A 15456-nucleotide genomic window follows, 5' to 3' on the forward strand; every position below is an offset into this window, starting at 1 on the left:
ATGATTTAATTTCAGTGGGTAATACAATCTGTGTGCGTCGTTTAGATTAAGCGTACAAACGCGGAACAGGAATAGAACGCGCTAAAAATAAAGCGCTTTCGGTCTCCCGAAGTCAAACGGCAATAACACTACTCAACGCACGACGTGTCGCATTTCTTTTTCCACCGAAAACGCAGTGTTCAATTCTTTTATCTACGACTACGACTAGATTCCAAGGAATAAATTGATTGTGATCCAGTTGGCTAAATTCAGTGAGTTTTTCGGTTTGTTTCTTACCTCAAAGCAGTGTTTATTTTTGGAAGCATGTGGAAACGTTGTCGGGAACACGTGGCTCGATGGTATTTCAACGTTTTCGAGTAGTTTTTATAAGAATTTAGATGTAATGAGTGGAATTATACCTGAAATGACGGTTTGAAATTATCCATTTTTGACAGTTTGTTGTCAATGCGCATGCGTAGTACAAGCACTTCTTGTGTAACGAATCAGGAAGCAGGGCTTGTTTTTATCTTCGCTTCGCCGACGAGCGCTGACTTTGTAAGGTTATAAATGTTTAATATTTGTGTATTTTTATCCAGTATTCGTCTATTTTAATTCGACCTGATTCTTCTCAACGTTGTCCACACCACTGCTCGAATTTCACGTGAGTAATTCGCATTCTTTTCTGTTTTATTCTCGTATGATTTGTAAAAAATAATTGACTATAATCGTTTTGTGTGTACAGTTATTGATAAAACAAAAAACCGGTGAAGAAAATGGAAGCACCAGCAGAAGAAAAGATCACCAATGGCCAGAAACGAAAGGAAGTGAAATTCCGACGACGGGATAATCGCTGCCTGGAAAATATACTGAGATCAGTGAGTACTCTATCAGATGTTGAGAAGTTCGAAGAACTGAAAAGCAAGTATGTTGAGCTGTATGACCAAGTTAGAGTAGCACACAATAATCATTTTGCTATGGAGAACAAAACCAAAGCCATTCAACATCAAATGGAGGCTTTGAGGAATGACCATACTAAATCACTGCTTGCCAGATCAAGATTGGAGAGTTTGTGCAGAGAATTACAGAAACAGAATAAAATTATCAAGGTAAATCAACTGTTTTATAAATATTTCAATATAAAATTAATTATTAATTTATCCAGGAAGAGAACTTAACAAAAATCAAAGAAGAAGAAGAATTACGAAAAGAATTCGCAGGCAAATTTCAAACAACACTCGCTGAAGTCACCAACATGCTACAGGAGAACAACGATAAGAATATGAAACTCCGGGATGACAATCAAGACATGGCTAAGAAGTTGTCCACGCTCTGTTCGGAGTTTCAAAGCGCCGAGCAGGAAATCGCGCGCATGAGTTCGAAAATGAATCTGGAAAAACAACTCTCCGATGCGACTCTAGCTAAAGTTCAATATGAGTTGAAAGCTGAGCGTGATCTCTGGACCAAAGAGCGTGAAATGCTCAATCAGAACTTGAATAAAAGCGAGGAAACATGCGCGCAGCTCCAACAAAACATCAAGGCTCTAGAAACGCATCTTCAGATGTATACAGGAAAGTATGAAGAGTTTGAGAATACTATCAGTAAGAGTAGTCAAGTTTTTGACAGTTGTAAGAATGAAATGGTTAAGATGACAAAACAAAATGGCGTCCTGGATAAAGAACTGAAGAATTGGAAGTCGCGTTGTGAACATTACGCGAAAGTCGTGCTGGATTTAACAGCAGCCAAACAAGTTCATGATAAAGAACTGCATAATGCCGAGAAGAAGATTGAACAGTTGCAGAAACTCTGTCGGCAGTTACAAGTCGACCGTGCGGCTTACCTTAAACTCCTGAAGATGCATTCGATTGAACCATCATCACAAATTTGCGTTGATAATAACTCTGGAGGGAATCAACAGGCGAATTTTAAACCAACTAAAAAGGAACAGGAGTTATCCACATTGAAAAACAGTTTGAAAGCTTTAGAAGAACAATTTGCCAGTAATTTTAATATTTTTCGCTTATTTTTAACATTTTTATGTTTAAATTGCTTGTTTTTTTCAGTTTTAACAACAACTCCGGATCCCAATGGGGAAGCATCACCTGAAGTGAAAGAAATATTGGAGACTGGAGCAACAAACGGCGCAAATGGCACAGATAATAGTATGGGGGTGGAAAATGTGCCCGCAACGACTGAATCTGAAACAGTACCTAGTACGGACACTGCTAACGCTGGTATTGATACAACAGCTGCGCCTGAAACGGCGGAGGTTTTGCCAAACTCAATACCAGCACAAAATTAATCTGAAAATTTCTAGTTTAAGCGTGTATTATTTATAAACTTGACTTAGGTATTGTTAATAAAGCAACTATAAAGTATCAAGACATTTATAACCTAAAATTAATATAATTTTATGTTATACGATGGAAAAATAATGATTTCACATGAAGAATGAAGAATATGGACTGTAATTGGACTGCAGGACGACTTTAGAACCACTGAGTAAGATACGCGCTGCTTTTTGTTATTTTATACCTGATTTTCTCTCTAAAAGGTAGTGGGGGACAAGTTGGCCACTGTGGGTGCATTCGCGTTGGACGCTTACGCGCTGTGAGCGTGCTTACATGTCATTTTCATCGTTCGACTTGGCGCTGTGAGTGTCACATAAGTACGCTCATGGCTGAGTTCGTAGCACAGACTTCGCGCTCATTTATGCTCACGCCACAGAGGTAGGGCAGCGAAAGCGTGAGCGCCAATTTTTATTATCTGTCAGAACGAATGCAACTTGAGCATAAGCTAACCAAAAAATTTCATACGCTCACAATATCCAAAACGAACGAAATTTATTTATTGATTCTAAGCGCCTATAGGCCATCTCGAACACTAAAAATTTGTGCTTATAAGCGTGAGCGCTCACAGCGCGTAAGCGTCCAACGCGAATGCACCCTGTAAGTCATTAAAAACGCTATATGTAGCCTGCGTCGCTACCCCCACTACTTTTTGCAGGTAGTCCACAGCCCGGAAGTATCAAAGTACTCAGTGTTGTCTATGATGTCAACCTGCACTCTCCCAGCTGTTTAATTTCCAATTTTCTTTCACTTTTTACATTTATTACATTATTTTATTAGTTTTAAAACTTCAGTCATTCAATTTATACATAATAGTGACTATATCTTAATATTTACGCTCTGCCAATGCGATATTAATCCCATTCTCGGACTTAAGTATAATGTTGGAGGTTAAACTCAGTTTATGATGTGGTATTGCCGGTATCACTTCAAAGTTTCTTAAAATCGTGCTCAAGAGAGTTTTCAACTCCAACATGGCGAACTTTTGCCCGATGCAGTTCCTAGGACCAGCGCTGAACGGAATAAACGCAAATGGCTTCTTTCCATCGTTATTCTCTCGTGAAAAACGTTCCGGTTCAAACTGTTCAGCATTCTTGTAGTGTTCTTCATCACGATGGATACCATAAGCAAATATACCAATCGTGGTACCTTTTGGGTAAGTAATTCCATCTACAAACAACAAAAAACAGTTTATATCATCATATAACATACTTTTAAAAGTGTATTATGAACATACCAACTGTAAATGTCTCCTGAATCTTTCTTGTGAAAACCGGTGCTGAGGGATATAACCTCAAAGTTTCCTTAATCACCAACTCCAAATATTTCATTGAATTAATATCAGTTAACGTACAATGACGTGTCTTATCATCGCCGAAGATATCCCTCAACTCTTCGAAAGCTTTTTGTTGTGCCTCCGGGTTGTTTCCAAGAAGATACAGTGCATAACTCATCGCGCCAGATGTAGTATCATGACCAGCAACCATAAAAGTAGCAACTTCACTAGCAATCTCATCATCTGTTAAAGGCTGACCATCAGTTGTAGTTGTTTGGAACAATAGGTCCAAGAAAGGTACCTTCTTCTTTCTACCTATATCAATATCATCATTTTGTTTATCTTGATTAACTTGTTTGTTCTTTTGTTGTTCTATGAATGCCTGTCGACGATTACGAATTATACTCGAGTGGTATCCATGAACAATTTTTAAAACTTCTTTTTCTTCACGATACAAAGCAGAGAAGCGGTAAATAAAATCTGAATGTAGGAGAGGGTTAACCACGCGCATTGGGACAATTTTTCCCATTCTGTTGATTGCTTGTACATAAGCGGATGATTCTTCTAGTTGGGCGTTGATTGAAGTCCCCATTGCAGTTTCTGGAAACATAAAAAGTATAAAATATTGTATTAAGTATCAAGTGAGGTAAACGGCACTTTAGGTATGAGTAAGCTCTATCCTGTGACTAAAGCTCGTGACTAAAGTACTTCCAAGCTTAAAGTGTCACTTTTTGTATCTCGAAGCCATGAAAAAAGTGATATTTTAAAGGTGAAAGTATAAAAATATGCTTATTCATGTTTTATGAGTTCTTACCACAAATAACATCCAAAGTACATAGTGTAACATATGAACAAATATCAAAACTCTTCACTCCAACTTGTTTCTTCAATCTGTTCGCCAAAATAACCGCATTATTGTTAAAAACATCAACAAAATCCTCCAAAATCTGAAAGTGGAACGTCGGTGTCAACATCTTCCTCTTACTGCGCCATTGCTGACCGGAACTCGTGAATACACTCAACCCAACCCAGTTTTGAAAGAAATCATATTGAAATCCTTTGTTGATTAAACTATTACTGCTCAAAACATGCTCAATCAAGTTGTAATCTTTCGTGACGATTATAGCTTGTGTCGCGAAGTGTACACGCAGTGATTTTGTCTTTAATGTATTCATATGCCCAGTCACTTTCTCCAAAAACTTTCCAGTGTCACTAAACTCCAGCGCGTTGCCCAAAATCGGCCAAAACTTAGGCGAAGGGATCTTTTTAAGGTATCCATGGAAATAACTGTAGTTATAATACCAGATACCAACTATTCCGATGAGGATACTGCACACGATTAGTAAAAACATGGTTACGCTTTGAATACCATACACAGACTGAATTTATTGGAGTATATAGCGGTAGAAATAGTAAACACACCGAAAAAACGAGTTTTACGTTACATGTGTGGTGATACTTGTACAAAATGCAATATCATGATGAACATTAGCTAATAATAGTCTGGAACCATCGAGATAATGATATATCAAGTGTATATTTGGCTTGTCATCATAATTACATCATTATAAAGTTACAAAAACACCGATTAGTACTTAGTATGACCTTGATGTCTACGTGTTTAATTATTATTTACATTTATGTTTTTATTTATATTTGCGCTCGGCCACAGCGATTTTAATACCGTTGGTTGACTTTGATACAATGGACGGGACCAGATAAAGTTTGTGAACTGGTGAAGCAGGTTTCACTTCAACGTTTCTTAAAATCGTGCTGAGAAGTGTTTTTAGTTCCAACATGGTGAATTTATGTCCGATGCAGTTTCTTGAGCCGGCACTGAACGGAATAAATGCAAATGGCTTCTTTCCGTCGTTTCTTTCTCGGGAGAAACGTTCCGGTTCGAATTTTTCGGAGAGTTATAGCGTCAGGAAGGAAAATCCGACTTATTTTTATATATTAGATAGGCCAAGAATATTGTGGGCAATGGGAGTCATGCGACTCCCAATGGACGTTTCTGTCTTTAGCCCGCTCCAAATGGCCTACAAAAAACAATGTGACTTATTTTTCAATAGCCTTCTTGCAGATACGATACTGCGGGAAAGTAACAAAACTTATGATTCCAATATTGGCACTGATGACTTATGCCAGGGCGATGAGGATGAAGATTTGGAAAACTGATGTCTAATGTGCAACGATTTAAAAAAATACAATTAAATGTGGTTCAGATGCACTTCATGTGGGCTATGGGCTCATGTGGAATGCACTGGGTGGGACTTTGCGGAATATTATGTCTGCGATATGTGCTAGATTTCGTTTAATTCCGATTGTCCCCAGGGTGACCACCATTATACGCTTGTCGGTGTAATGGGAGTCAAATCTGTTTTTTTTTTTAACTTTAATAATATCCAAAATTGATTGTCAAAGTGACTGAAAATTATTTCTAATAATAGGTATTTAAGTAAACAATGCTTATAAGCGATTGCAATAAGTATTTTGTTTATAATTTAAATTATATTTGAGTTCCCCTTAAATGACCCCCATTACCCTCTTTTACCCTACCGATTAAAATACTCGCGAGAATTAACTAAAACATTGTAGCTGGTTGAACGCTCGACGCGAACTGAACGTTAGAGAGATTTTAATCGTCTTGTCAGAATACAAGCTACTCGAAATATCAAGGTCGGTTATTTTTAGGAACATTATGTAATTGAGGCGTATTATATAATTATACTGGATGTTTTATAAATATTGTATATTTTGACTTTGGTTTGAAGTAAATGAGAAAATATGCATGTTATTTTTATTACTTTTCATTTATTGGTATTATTTACTTCTAGATTAGCAGAGTTAATATTAAATAATAGGATAACTTAAAAAAAAATCGATTAAAAAGGGAAATAATAAGTTTACAACGTTTGACATAGGCAACACACATTACTTCACGCTAATAAGCGTGTTTTGACACTAGGGACACTCGTAATTGAAGTTGCCTACGTTTGATTTCTATAAAATAGCAATATCGAAGAAAATATTAAATTTAAGCCAAAAATTAATCTTTTTTTTTTTAATTTTGATAAGATTTGCATCTAAATACAGGATGTTTTATAGATATTTAATGTTTCGGCAAGTGATATTTTGATGCCGTTCGATGACCTTAGAACAATTGTTGGTGTTAAATTAAGTGTGTGATGTGGTGTTGCTGGATTCACTCGGAAGTTTCTTAAAATTTTGCTCAAGAGTGTTTTTAACTCCAACATGGCGAATTTTTGCCCGATGCAGTTTCTTGGTCCGGCACTGAATGGAATAAAGGCGAAAAGTTGTTTTCTGTTGTTTCTTTCTTTGGAGAAACGTTCCGGGTCGAATTTTTCGGGGTTTTCGTAGTGATCTTCATCACGTTGGATGCCATAAGCGAATATGCCAATTGTCATACCTGTTGGGTAGGTTATTCCATCTGAAAATTGAAATAATTTTAGTTTTAGGTTTTTTAAATCAATTTTGGATTTGTTTTTGTTGAGATTAGTAAAATTACTATCAACACAATGGATAATTTTGATAAATGATGATTTAATATAGGCAACAGTGCCTACTTTTTGTTAAACATTCGTAAAAAAGTTACCTAAGTCAGGTTGCAATAAAACTATGTAATAATATCCATGAAAATCTTGGATGCAAACCAAAAAACAATCGTTTTTCTTTTCATTTTTCAAGTTTTACATCGGAATATGCTGTTTTAATACGTTTATGTTTTCTCGTAACAGTCATAATAAAAGTGATTTGTGAAGTAATACTTGTCAGTATTATGTAATTTTGGTTGCATACCAAATGAATTTATTCTTATTTGGTAACATAACCTGTTTCTGTTTATTCTTTCTTTTTTTGCTAATAATTCAAAAGTTACTATTCAAAATTAACACTTTTTTTACTTTCCATAATTTTCCTTGTATACATCGCCGCAGGTGGATATAACTTCAAAGTTTCCTTAATCACCAATTCCAAATACTTCATCTCCTGTATATCAGCCAAAGTAGTATTCAACTATTTTTATTTACAAAAATTAATCTACTATATATATTTTTACTATATTTTACTTCAAGTGTGTAGAAAAACCTTTAAAAGCAATATGTACGTGGACTTCGAGCACAAAATGGCGTCGACGGACTGAAATATAAGGAAAATTGCATATATTTTATGAGAGTTATGCATATTTTTGAAATTTTTTAGTTTTTAGATGTTTTTTCAACAAAACCAGAAGAATTAGAGTGCAAAACAGAATTTTTTGGTTAAGATTATGTTGTTTGACATTGTGCGCATGTAGGCAACGCAGCACACTTCATTGTTTGACATCTGAATGAATGAAAACTGAAATTTGGAAACCGTGATAAGTAATAAATAAATATTTGCTTACTCATAATACCGATAATCGAGAATTTTGTTGAATATAAGTCAGTTCATCATGATACTATGACATAACCTAATATAAACAGATTAGATTACATTATAAACACTTCAAAATCAGAAAAACTGAACAATTTATTAATTTTAGATATTTCAGATTTTATTTACAAAAGTTTATCTACTATTTACATTTATACATTTATACTAGCTTTAACCCGCGGCTTCGCTCGCGTTGAATCCATCAAATAAATATTAGAAATCATTATACATAGTTGAAACGGATTGATAGAAAGAATGTATATTTCACTGCTTGGCTAGGATTATCTATGTGAAAAAATTACTACATGCAATAAAATTTTAAATTTTAGATGGAATGCTAGATGGCGTTAAAGTAGTCAATTAGCCAGATGCAGAGGTATTATTGGCTAAACAATTTCTTTATTTTATTTAAAAAATAATTTTTTTTATTAAATAAAAAGTAGCCTATAACCTATCGGGGACCACTAAGAATATGTGTACAAATTTTCATGATGATCTGTTAAGTAGTTTTTGCGTGAAAGCACGATAAACTTCAGGACATTCGCATTTATAATATTAGTAAGGAGTTAGGATTTTACTCCACGTATGTAGAAAATCCATTAAAAACAATATGTACGTTGACTTCGAGGACAAGATGGCGAAGGTGGACGGCCATCTTGATTCTGCTGTCATCCGTAGAAGTAACCATCTGTCATTGTACACGTATTGTGTACATGCACACGCCGTATTTGATTATTTAAACTTTCTGTGTCTGGATCATGATAACCATGACTATGGTGCATTGGAAGTGGTGTGTTTAATTCGGATTCTCTTGGTGTGGACATATCTAGAGACATATTGCTTGATGTCGCTTGGAATTTCGCTTCTATCGCTGCTGGTACTTCGTGGTGTCTTCATACTAATGCTCGGCTTGTGATTATTATCACACAGAGAAGTGAGGCTGCTCCTAATGTTAATAAGAGGTAGATGTAAGTGTTTTCTTCAATAAAATTCGTTCCTGAAAGAATAAAAAAGGATAGAAAGTGTTAATTTGAGGTTAGATTGGTTTATATTGAGGTTACCTGGTTGAAGTTGTGGGTTTTTGTTGAATGGTCCATGTGATGATGATGAAGTGTTCCCAGAAAGTGCGTTTTCGTTGTTTGTTTCGTTTTGTTTATAAATTTGTTTCATGTTTGGTGCGGTTGATCCTGGCGAGGCTGCAAATTCTCTGATTCGTTCTTTTGTCGAGTCGAAACCGTCGAAATCTTCTTGGTCGTAGGTGAAATCTTGTTCGGTTTCATCTTCTCCTAGTGGTTCTTCGTATTCTGAGTTTAAAACTTTTTGTGGTACTGAAATATCATAAAAATTGTGTAGGTATTAGTTTTAAAACTTCAGTCATTCAATTTATACATAACTAGCTGACCCGGCAAACTTTGTTCCGCCTTGCTTTGCTCTTGTGATTGAGAAGCACAAAGTCGAGTCATACTAACACGGCGCTTTTCACGTACAATTTTTTGTTCTTCTTCAGTCCTTTCAGTCGCACTCCTTCGAATCCTAAGTTGCATTACGGTTTTGTCGGATAAGATTTGATCGTTTTGGTCGCTGCATGTTGAGTGGTGAAGCTACGAAGCATCGCACAAAGAGGAGACGGGGATAATAGAAAACTTTGTATTTGCGTTCTCCTATTCTCCCGCAAGATAATCCATATACGCAAATATGTTTGTCTCTTTTTAGTATCGTTTAGTGCCTTTCTAGAAAAGTTTTTACTTGAAAAACTATCCCATTACCTTCTCCTTGCCCTAAGCTACCTCTCCACCAATTTTTAGCTAAATTGGATTAGCCGTTCTTTAGTTCTAAGCAAGGTAACTAACACGACTTTCTTTTATATATATATAGATAGTGACTATTTCTTAATATTTACGCTCTACCAAAGCAATGTTAATACCATTCTCTGACTTAAGCATAATGTTGGAGATTAAACTCAGTTTGTGATGTGGTTGTGCCGGTATTACTTCAAAGTTCCTCAAAATCATGCTCAAGAGTGTTTTCAACTCCAACATGGCGAACTTTTGTCCGATGCAGTTTCTTGGCCCAGCACTGAACGGAATAAACGCAAATGGCTTCTTTCCATCGTTATTCTCTCGTGAAAAACGTTCCGGTTCAAACTGTTCAGGGTTCTTGTAGTGTTCTTCATCACGATGGATACCATAAGCAAATATACCAATCGTGGTGCCTTTTGGGTAAGTAATACCATCTAAAATGCCAAAAATCAGTTTATATACACATATAACACACTCTTAAACGAGTATTTTCACATACCAACTGTAAATGTCTCTTGGATCTTTCTTGTGAAAACCGGTGCTGAGGGATATAACCTCAAAGTTTCCTTAATCACCAACTCCAAATATTTCATTGAATTAATATCAGTTAACGTACAATGACGTGTCTTATCATCGCCGAAGATATCCCTCAACTCTTCGAAAGCTTTCTGTTGTGCTTCCGGGTTGTTTCCTAGAAGATATAATGCAAAACTCATCGCACCTGACGAAGTATCATGTCCAGCAAACATTAAATTAGCGACTTCACTTGCTATTTCATCATCTGTTAACGGTTGGCCATCAGTTGTAGTTGTTTGGAATAACAGGTCCAAGAAAGGTATCTTCTTCTTTCTACCTACATCAATATCATCATTTTGTTTATTTTGATTAACTTGTTTATTCTTTTGTTGTTCTATGAATGCCTGTCGACGATTACGAATGATACTCGAGTTGTATCCATGCACGATTTTTAAAAGTTCTTGTTCTTCACGATATAAAGCAGAGAAGCGATAGATGAAATCTGAATGTAGGAGAGGGTTTATCATACGCATTGGGGCAATTTTTCCCATTCTGCTGATTGCTTGGACATAAGCGGATGATTCTTCTAGTTGGGCGTTGATTGAAGTCCCCATTGCGGTTTCTGGAAACATAAAAAGTATAAAATAATGTATTAAGTGTCAAATGAGTTAAACGGCACTTTAACCACGAGTAATCTCCACCCCGTGACTAAAGCATGTGACTAAAGTACTTCCAAGCTTAAAGTGCCACTTTTTGTATCTCGAAACCATGAAAAAAGTGATATTTTAAAGGTGAAAGTATTAAAATATGCTTATTCATGTTTTATGAGTTCTTACCACAAATAACATCCAAAGTACATAGTGTAACATATGAACAAATATCAAAACTCTTCACTCCAACTTGTTTCTTCAATCTGTTCGCCAAAATAACCGCATTATTGTTAAAAACATCAACAAAATCCTCCAAAATCTGAAAGTGGAACGTCGGTGTCAACATCTTCCTCTTACTGCGCCATTGCTGACCGGAACTCGTGAATACACTCAACCCAACCCAGTTTTGAAAGAAATCATATTGAAATCCTTTGTTGATTAAACTATTACTGCTCAAAACATGCTCAATCAAGTTGTAATCTTTCGTGACGATTATAGCTTGTGTCGCGAAGTGTACACGCAGTGATTTTGTCTTTAATGTATTCATATGCCCAGTCACTTTCTCCAAAAACTTTCCAGTGTCACTAAACTCCAGCGCGTTGCCCAAAATCGGCCAAAACTTAGGCGAAGGGATCTTTTTAAGGTATCCATGGAAATAACTGTAGTTATAATACCAGATACCAACTATTCCGATGAGGATACTGCACACGATTAGTAAAAACATGGTTACGCTTTGAATACCATACACAGACTGAATTTATTGGAGTATATAGCGGTAGAAATAGTAAACACATCGAAAAAACGTGTTTTATGTTACGTGTTGTGGTGATACTTGTACAAAATGCAATATCATGATGAACATTAGCTAATAATAGTCTGGAACCATCGAGATAATGATATATCAAGTGTATATTTGGCTTGTCATCATAATTACGTCATTATAAAGTTACGAAAATACCGATTAATACCTCGTATGACCTTGATGTCTACGTGTTTAATTATTATTTACATTTATGTTTTTATTTATATTTGCGCTCGGCCACAGCGATTTTAATACCGTTGGTTGACTTTAATACAATGGACGGGACCAGATTAAGTTTGTGAACTGGTGAAGCAGGTTTCACTTCAACGTTTCTTAAAATCGTGCTTAGGAGTGTTTTTAACTCCAACATGGCGAATTTTTGTCCGATGCAATTTCTTGGGCCGGCACTGAATGGGATAAATGCAAATGGTTTCTTTCCGTCGTTTCTTTCTCGGGAGAAACGTTCGGGGTCGAATTTTTCGGGGTTTGGGTAGATTTCTTCGTCGTGATGGATACCGTAAGCAGCAATGCCGATTGTTATACCTTTGGGGTATGTTATTCCATCTGAAAGTTTAAGAAGTAGAGTTTTGGGTGTTTTTAGGTGTTTTTACATCAATTTTTGGTTTGTTTTCGTCGAAATTAGTAAAATTACTAATAATACGACCGATAATTTAAAGAAAAACAAATTTATGAAGGAAAAATGATGTTTTAGAGAAGTTTAGGTTGTTTGACAGTGCGTGCATGTAGGCAACACTGCATACTTTATGCAAAACAAGTTGCCTATGTTTGCTTTCAATAAAACCGCAAAAAATTACGACAATATTAAATAAAAACAAGAAAACAAACGTTTTTCTTTAAATTTTGTTAGTTTTACATCGAAAACACAGTTATTAAATGCTTTTAAGGTTATATTCATGTTTTCCTCACTTACCAACAGTAAAATCCTCCAAAACAGTCCTTGTAAAGTTAGGAGCAGCCGGATACATCCTCAAAGTCTCCTTAATAACCAACTCCAAATATTTCATCTCCTGTATATCCGCCAAAGTACTAGGCCTCTCTTTATCATCCCCAAAAATATCCTTCAACTCCTCAAAACATTTCTGCTGCACCTCCGGATGATTCCCAAGCGCATACAGCGCAAAACTCAACGTTCCCGAAGTAGTATCATGTCCAGCAAACATAAAAGTAGCAACTTCACTAGCAATCTCTTCATCACTCAATGGTTGACCATCAATAGTCGTTTGAATCAACAAATCCAAAAACGGCACTTTTTTCTTCCTACCTAAATCATCTTCATCAATATCAACAAGTTTTGACTTTTGTTCCTCCATAAACTTCTTCCTGCGATTCTGTATGATGTTATTGTGATAATTACGAACATACGCGATGTGTTCTTGTTCTTCTTTATACATAGCAGTGAATTTATACAGGAAATCAGAAGAATACATAAGATTAACAGCACGTGCTGGTACTATTTTTCCCATTACGCTAATAGCTTTGACGTAAGCCGAATCTTCTTCCAATTGCGCATTTACGGAAGTCCCCATTGCAGTCTCTATAAAAATCATCAAAATAATAAACATAAAGTGTTTAATTTGTTTGGCCTTGGCGTATTGGCATAATTATAACTCACCGCATATTACATCGAGTGTACAGAGTGTTGAGTATGGGTAAACGTCAAAACCGGGTGTACCAATTTGTTTTTTGAGTTTATTCACTAAAACAGCGCCGTTTTTGTTGAAAACATCGTGGAATTGTTCGAGGATCTGAAAGTGGAATGTGGGCGTCAACATTTTACGTTTGCTCCGCCATTGTTGACCTAAAAAATTACGTTTTTTGTTTTTTTAATCAAAAAAACATTTATTTTGTGTTGTTGCATACCTGAGCTTGTAAATACACTCAATCCAAGCCAATTTAAAAAGAAATCATATTCGAATCCTTTGTTGATTAACTGTTGACTTCCCAGAATGTATTCAATTAGTTTATATTCTTTCGTCATGATTACAGTTTGTGTTGGTAAATGTATCCGTAGTGTTTTCGTGTTTAATTGTCGGAAATTACGTTCTAGATTTATAAGAAACGCGTCATTATCGTGGAATTCAATCGCGTTGCCCAATACTGGCCAAACTGTTGGTGCAGGTATCTTCTTAAGATATCCATAATAATGGAAGAATTTGTAGTACCATAGGCCGAGTATACCGATTAAAATACTTGCGAGAATTAATAAAAACATTGTTGCTGTTTGAACGCTCGACGCGCACTGAACGTTAGAGAGATTTTTATCGTCTTGTTTATAATGTGTCAGAATGCAAGCTACTCGAAATATCAAGGTCGGTTAATTTTAGAATTATTATGTAATTGAGGCGTTTTATATAATTATACTGGATGTTTTATAGATATTTTATGTTTTGACCTTGATTTGTGGTCAATTAGAAAATATGCATGGTATTTTTATTATTTTTTAGTTTTTGGTTTTGTTTACGTCGAGATTAGCAGAGTTAATATTAAATAATCGAAAAAGTTTAAGAAGAAATCGATGAAAAAGGGAAATAATAAGTTTACAACGTTTGACATAGGCAACACGCGTTACTTCAAGCTAATAAGTGTGTTTTGACACTAGGGACACTCTCAAATCAAGTTGCCTACGTTTGATTTCTATATAAAAACAATATCTCACAAAATATTGTATTAATAAGCCAAAAGGAAACATTTGCATGAAATTTGCATATTTTTGCCTCTATATACTGGATGTTTCTTAAATACTTAATGTTTTGGCCTTGTTTTGAGTTCAATGATAAAACAATTTGTTCTATTTTGTTTATTTACGTTCGGCAAGTGATATTTTGATGCCGTTCGATGACCTTAGAACAACAGTTGGTGTTAAATTAAGTGTGCGTTGTGGTGTAGCTGGATTTACTCGGAAGAAATAGTTTTAGGTGTTTTAAATCAATTTTTGATTTGTTTTTGTTCGGATTAGTAACATTTCTATCAATACGATGGATAATTTTAGTAAAAGCTGTTTGACATAGCGTGCACGTACGCAACACTGGGTACTTTACGCAAAACATTTTGGAAAACAGGTTGTCAGATTTTAATAAAACTGCAATATCTACGAAAATATTATGTTAAAATCGTTTTTCTTTAAAATTTGATAGTTTTACTTCGAAATACGCTGTTTTTAAAACTTTTAAGCTTATAGTAAGTCAGTATTATGTATGTTGGGTTGCATACCATACGAATAATTATAATTTGGAAACATAACCTGTTTTCTCTGCTAATTTTTCCCTTTTTATAATATTTCAAAAGTTGTAAATCAAAATTAACAAATTTTACTCACCAACTGTAAACTCTTCCATAATTTTCCTTGTATACATCGCTGCAGGTGGATATAAACTCAAAGTTTCCTTATTAACCAATTCCAAATATTTCATCTCCTGTATATCCGCCAAAGTTCTCTTTCTTTATCATCTCCAAAAATACCATCCAACTCCTCAAAACACTTCTGTTGAACTTCTGGATGATTACCAAGAGCATACAATGCATAACTCAATGCACCGGAAGTAGTATCATGTCCGGCAACCATAAAAGTAGCAACTTCACTAGAAATTTCTTTATCTGTCAGTGGTTGACCATCAATGCTTGAAACAACAAATCC

At 35.4% G+C, this 15456-nt stretch overlaps 5 protein-coding genes across 9 annotated transcripts; 1 reads left to right on the top strand and 4 right to left on the bottom strand.

The window, feature by feature from the left end:
• The first annotated feature begins 87 nt into the window (after positions 1 to 87).
• LOC135797268 (alpha-taxilin) lies at positions 88 to 2354 on the top strand. 3 transcript variants are annotated; one of them, XM_065309524.1, is made up of 5 exons: positions 88 to 338; positions 576 to 640; positions 722 to 1085; positions 1142 to 1976; positions 2040 to 2354. In XM_065309524.1, exons 3-5 carry the CDS (start codon positions 753 to 755, stop codon positions 2276 to 2278), a joined length of 1407 nt encoding a protein of 468 aa, XP_065165596.1. In that variant the 5' UTR covers positions 88 to 338; positions 576 to 640; positions 722 to 752; the 3' UTR covers positions 2279 to 2354. The 3 variants fall into 3 exon arrangements, with proteins under 3 accessions (XP_065165596.1, XP_065165594.1, XP_065165593.1); XM_065309522.1 differs by having other exon boundaries at positions 88 to 251; XM_065309521.1 differs by lacking the exon at positions 88 to 338 and having other exon boundaries at positions 398 to 640.
• A 664-nt stretch (positions 2355 to 3018) lies between these two features.
• Positions 3019 to 6220, bottom strand: LOC135797267 (cytochrome P450 4c3-like). Its single transcript, XM_065309520.1, has 4 exons — positions 6160 to 6220; positions 4415 to 5639; positions 3562 to 4200; positions 3019 to 3494 (listed from the first exon to the last, which is right to left on the bottom strand). Exons 2-4 carry the CDS (start codon positions 4950 to 4952, stop codon positions 3151 to 3153), a joined length of 1521 nt encoding a protein of 506 aa, XP_065165592.1. The 5' UTR covers positions 4953 to 5639; positions 6160 to 6220; the 3' UTR covers positions 3019 to 3150.
• Positions 6221 to 6686: 466 nt separating this feature from the next.
• On the bottom strand, positions 6687 to 9497 carry LOC135797443 (cytochrome P450 4g1-like). Its single transcript, XM_065309807.1, has 5 exons — positions 9437 to 9497; positions 9096 to 9362; positions 8934 to 9031; positions 7524 to 7635; positions 6687 to 7051 (listed from the first exon to the last, which is right to left on the bottom strand). The coding sequence occupies exons 1-5, from the start codon at positions 9495 to 9497 to the stop codon at positions 6687 to 6689; spliced, it is 903 nt and encodes a 300-aa protein (XP_065165879.1).
• LOC135797886 (cytochrome P450 4c3-like) lies at positions 8130 to 11726 on the bottom strand. 3 transcript variants are annotated; one of them, XM_065310464.1, is made up of 5 exons: positions 11186 to 11726; positions 10333 to 10971; positions 9522 to 10267; positions 9096 to 9362; positions 8130 to 9031 (listed from the first exon to the last, which is right to left on the bottom strand). In XM_065310464.1, exons 1-3 carry the CDS (start codon positions 11721 to 11723, stop codon positions 9924 to 9926), a joined length of 1521 nt encoding a protein of 506 aa, XP_065166536.1. In that variant the 5' UTR covers positions 11724 to 11726; the 3' UTR covers positions 8130 to 9031; positions 9096 to 9362; positions 9522 to 9923. The 3 variants fall into 3 exon arrangements, with proteins under 3 accessions (XP_065166536.1, XP_065166535.1, XP_065166534.1); XM_065310463.1 differs by having other exon boundaries at positions 9424 to 10267; XM_065310462.1 differs by having other exon boundaries at positions 9096 to 10267.
• An 11-nt stretch (positions 11727 to 11737) lies between these two features.
• Positions 11738 to 14066, bottom strand: LOC135797889 (cytochrome P450 4c3-like). Its single transcript, XM_065310467.1, has 4 exons — positions 13683 to 14066; positions 13435 to 13620; positions 12733 to 13356; positions 11738 to 12365 (listed from the first exon to the last, which is right to left on the bottom strand). The coding sequence occupies exons 1-4, from the start codon at positions 14032 to 14034 to the stop codon at positions 12019 to 12021; spliced, it is 1509 nt and encodes a 502-aa protein (XP_065166539.1). The 5' UTR covers positions 14035 to 14066; the 3' UTR covers positions 11738 to 12018.
• Between the last annotated feature and the right edge of the window lie 1390 nt (positions 14067 to 15456).

This window comes from Atheta coriaria, unplaced genomic scaffold (genome assembly GCF_025399875.1).
Source record: "Atheta coriaria isolate IRGN ID8LTWV9N9 unplaced genomic scaffold, Caltech_Dcor_3.1 hic_scaffold_8_pilon, whole genome shotgun sequence".
Taxonomy (NCBI): Eukaryota; Metazoa; Arthropoda; class Insecta; order Coleoptera; family Staphylinidae; genus Dalotia; species Dalotia coriaria.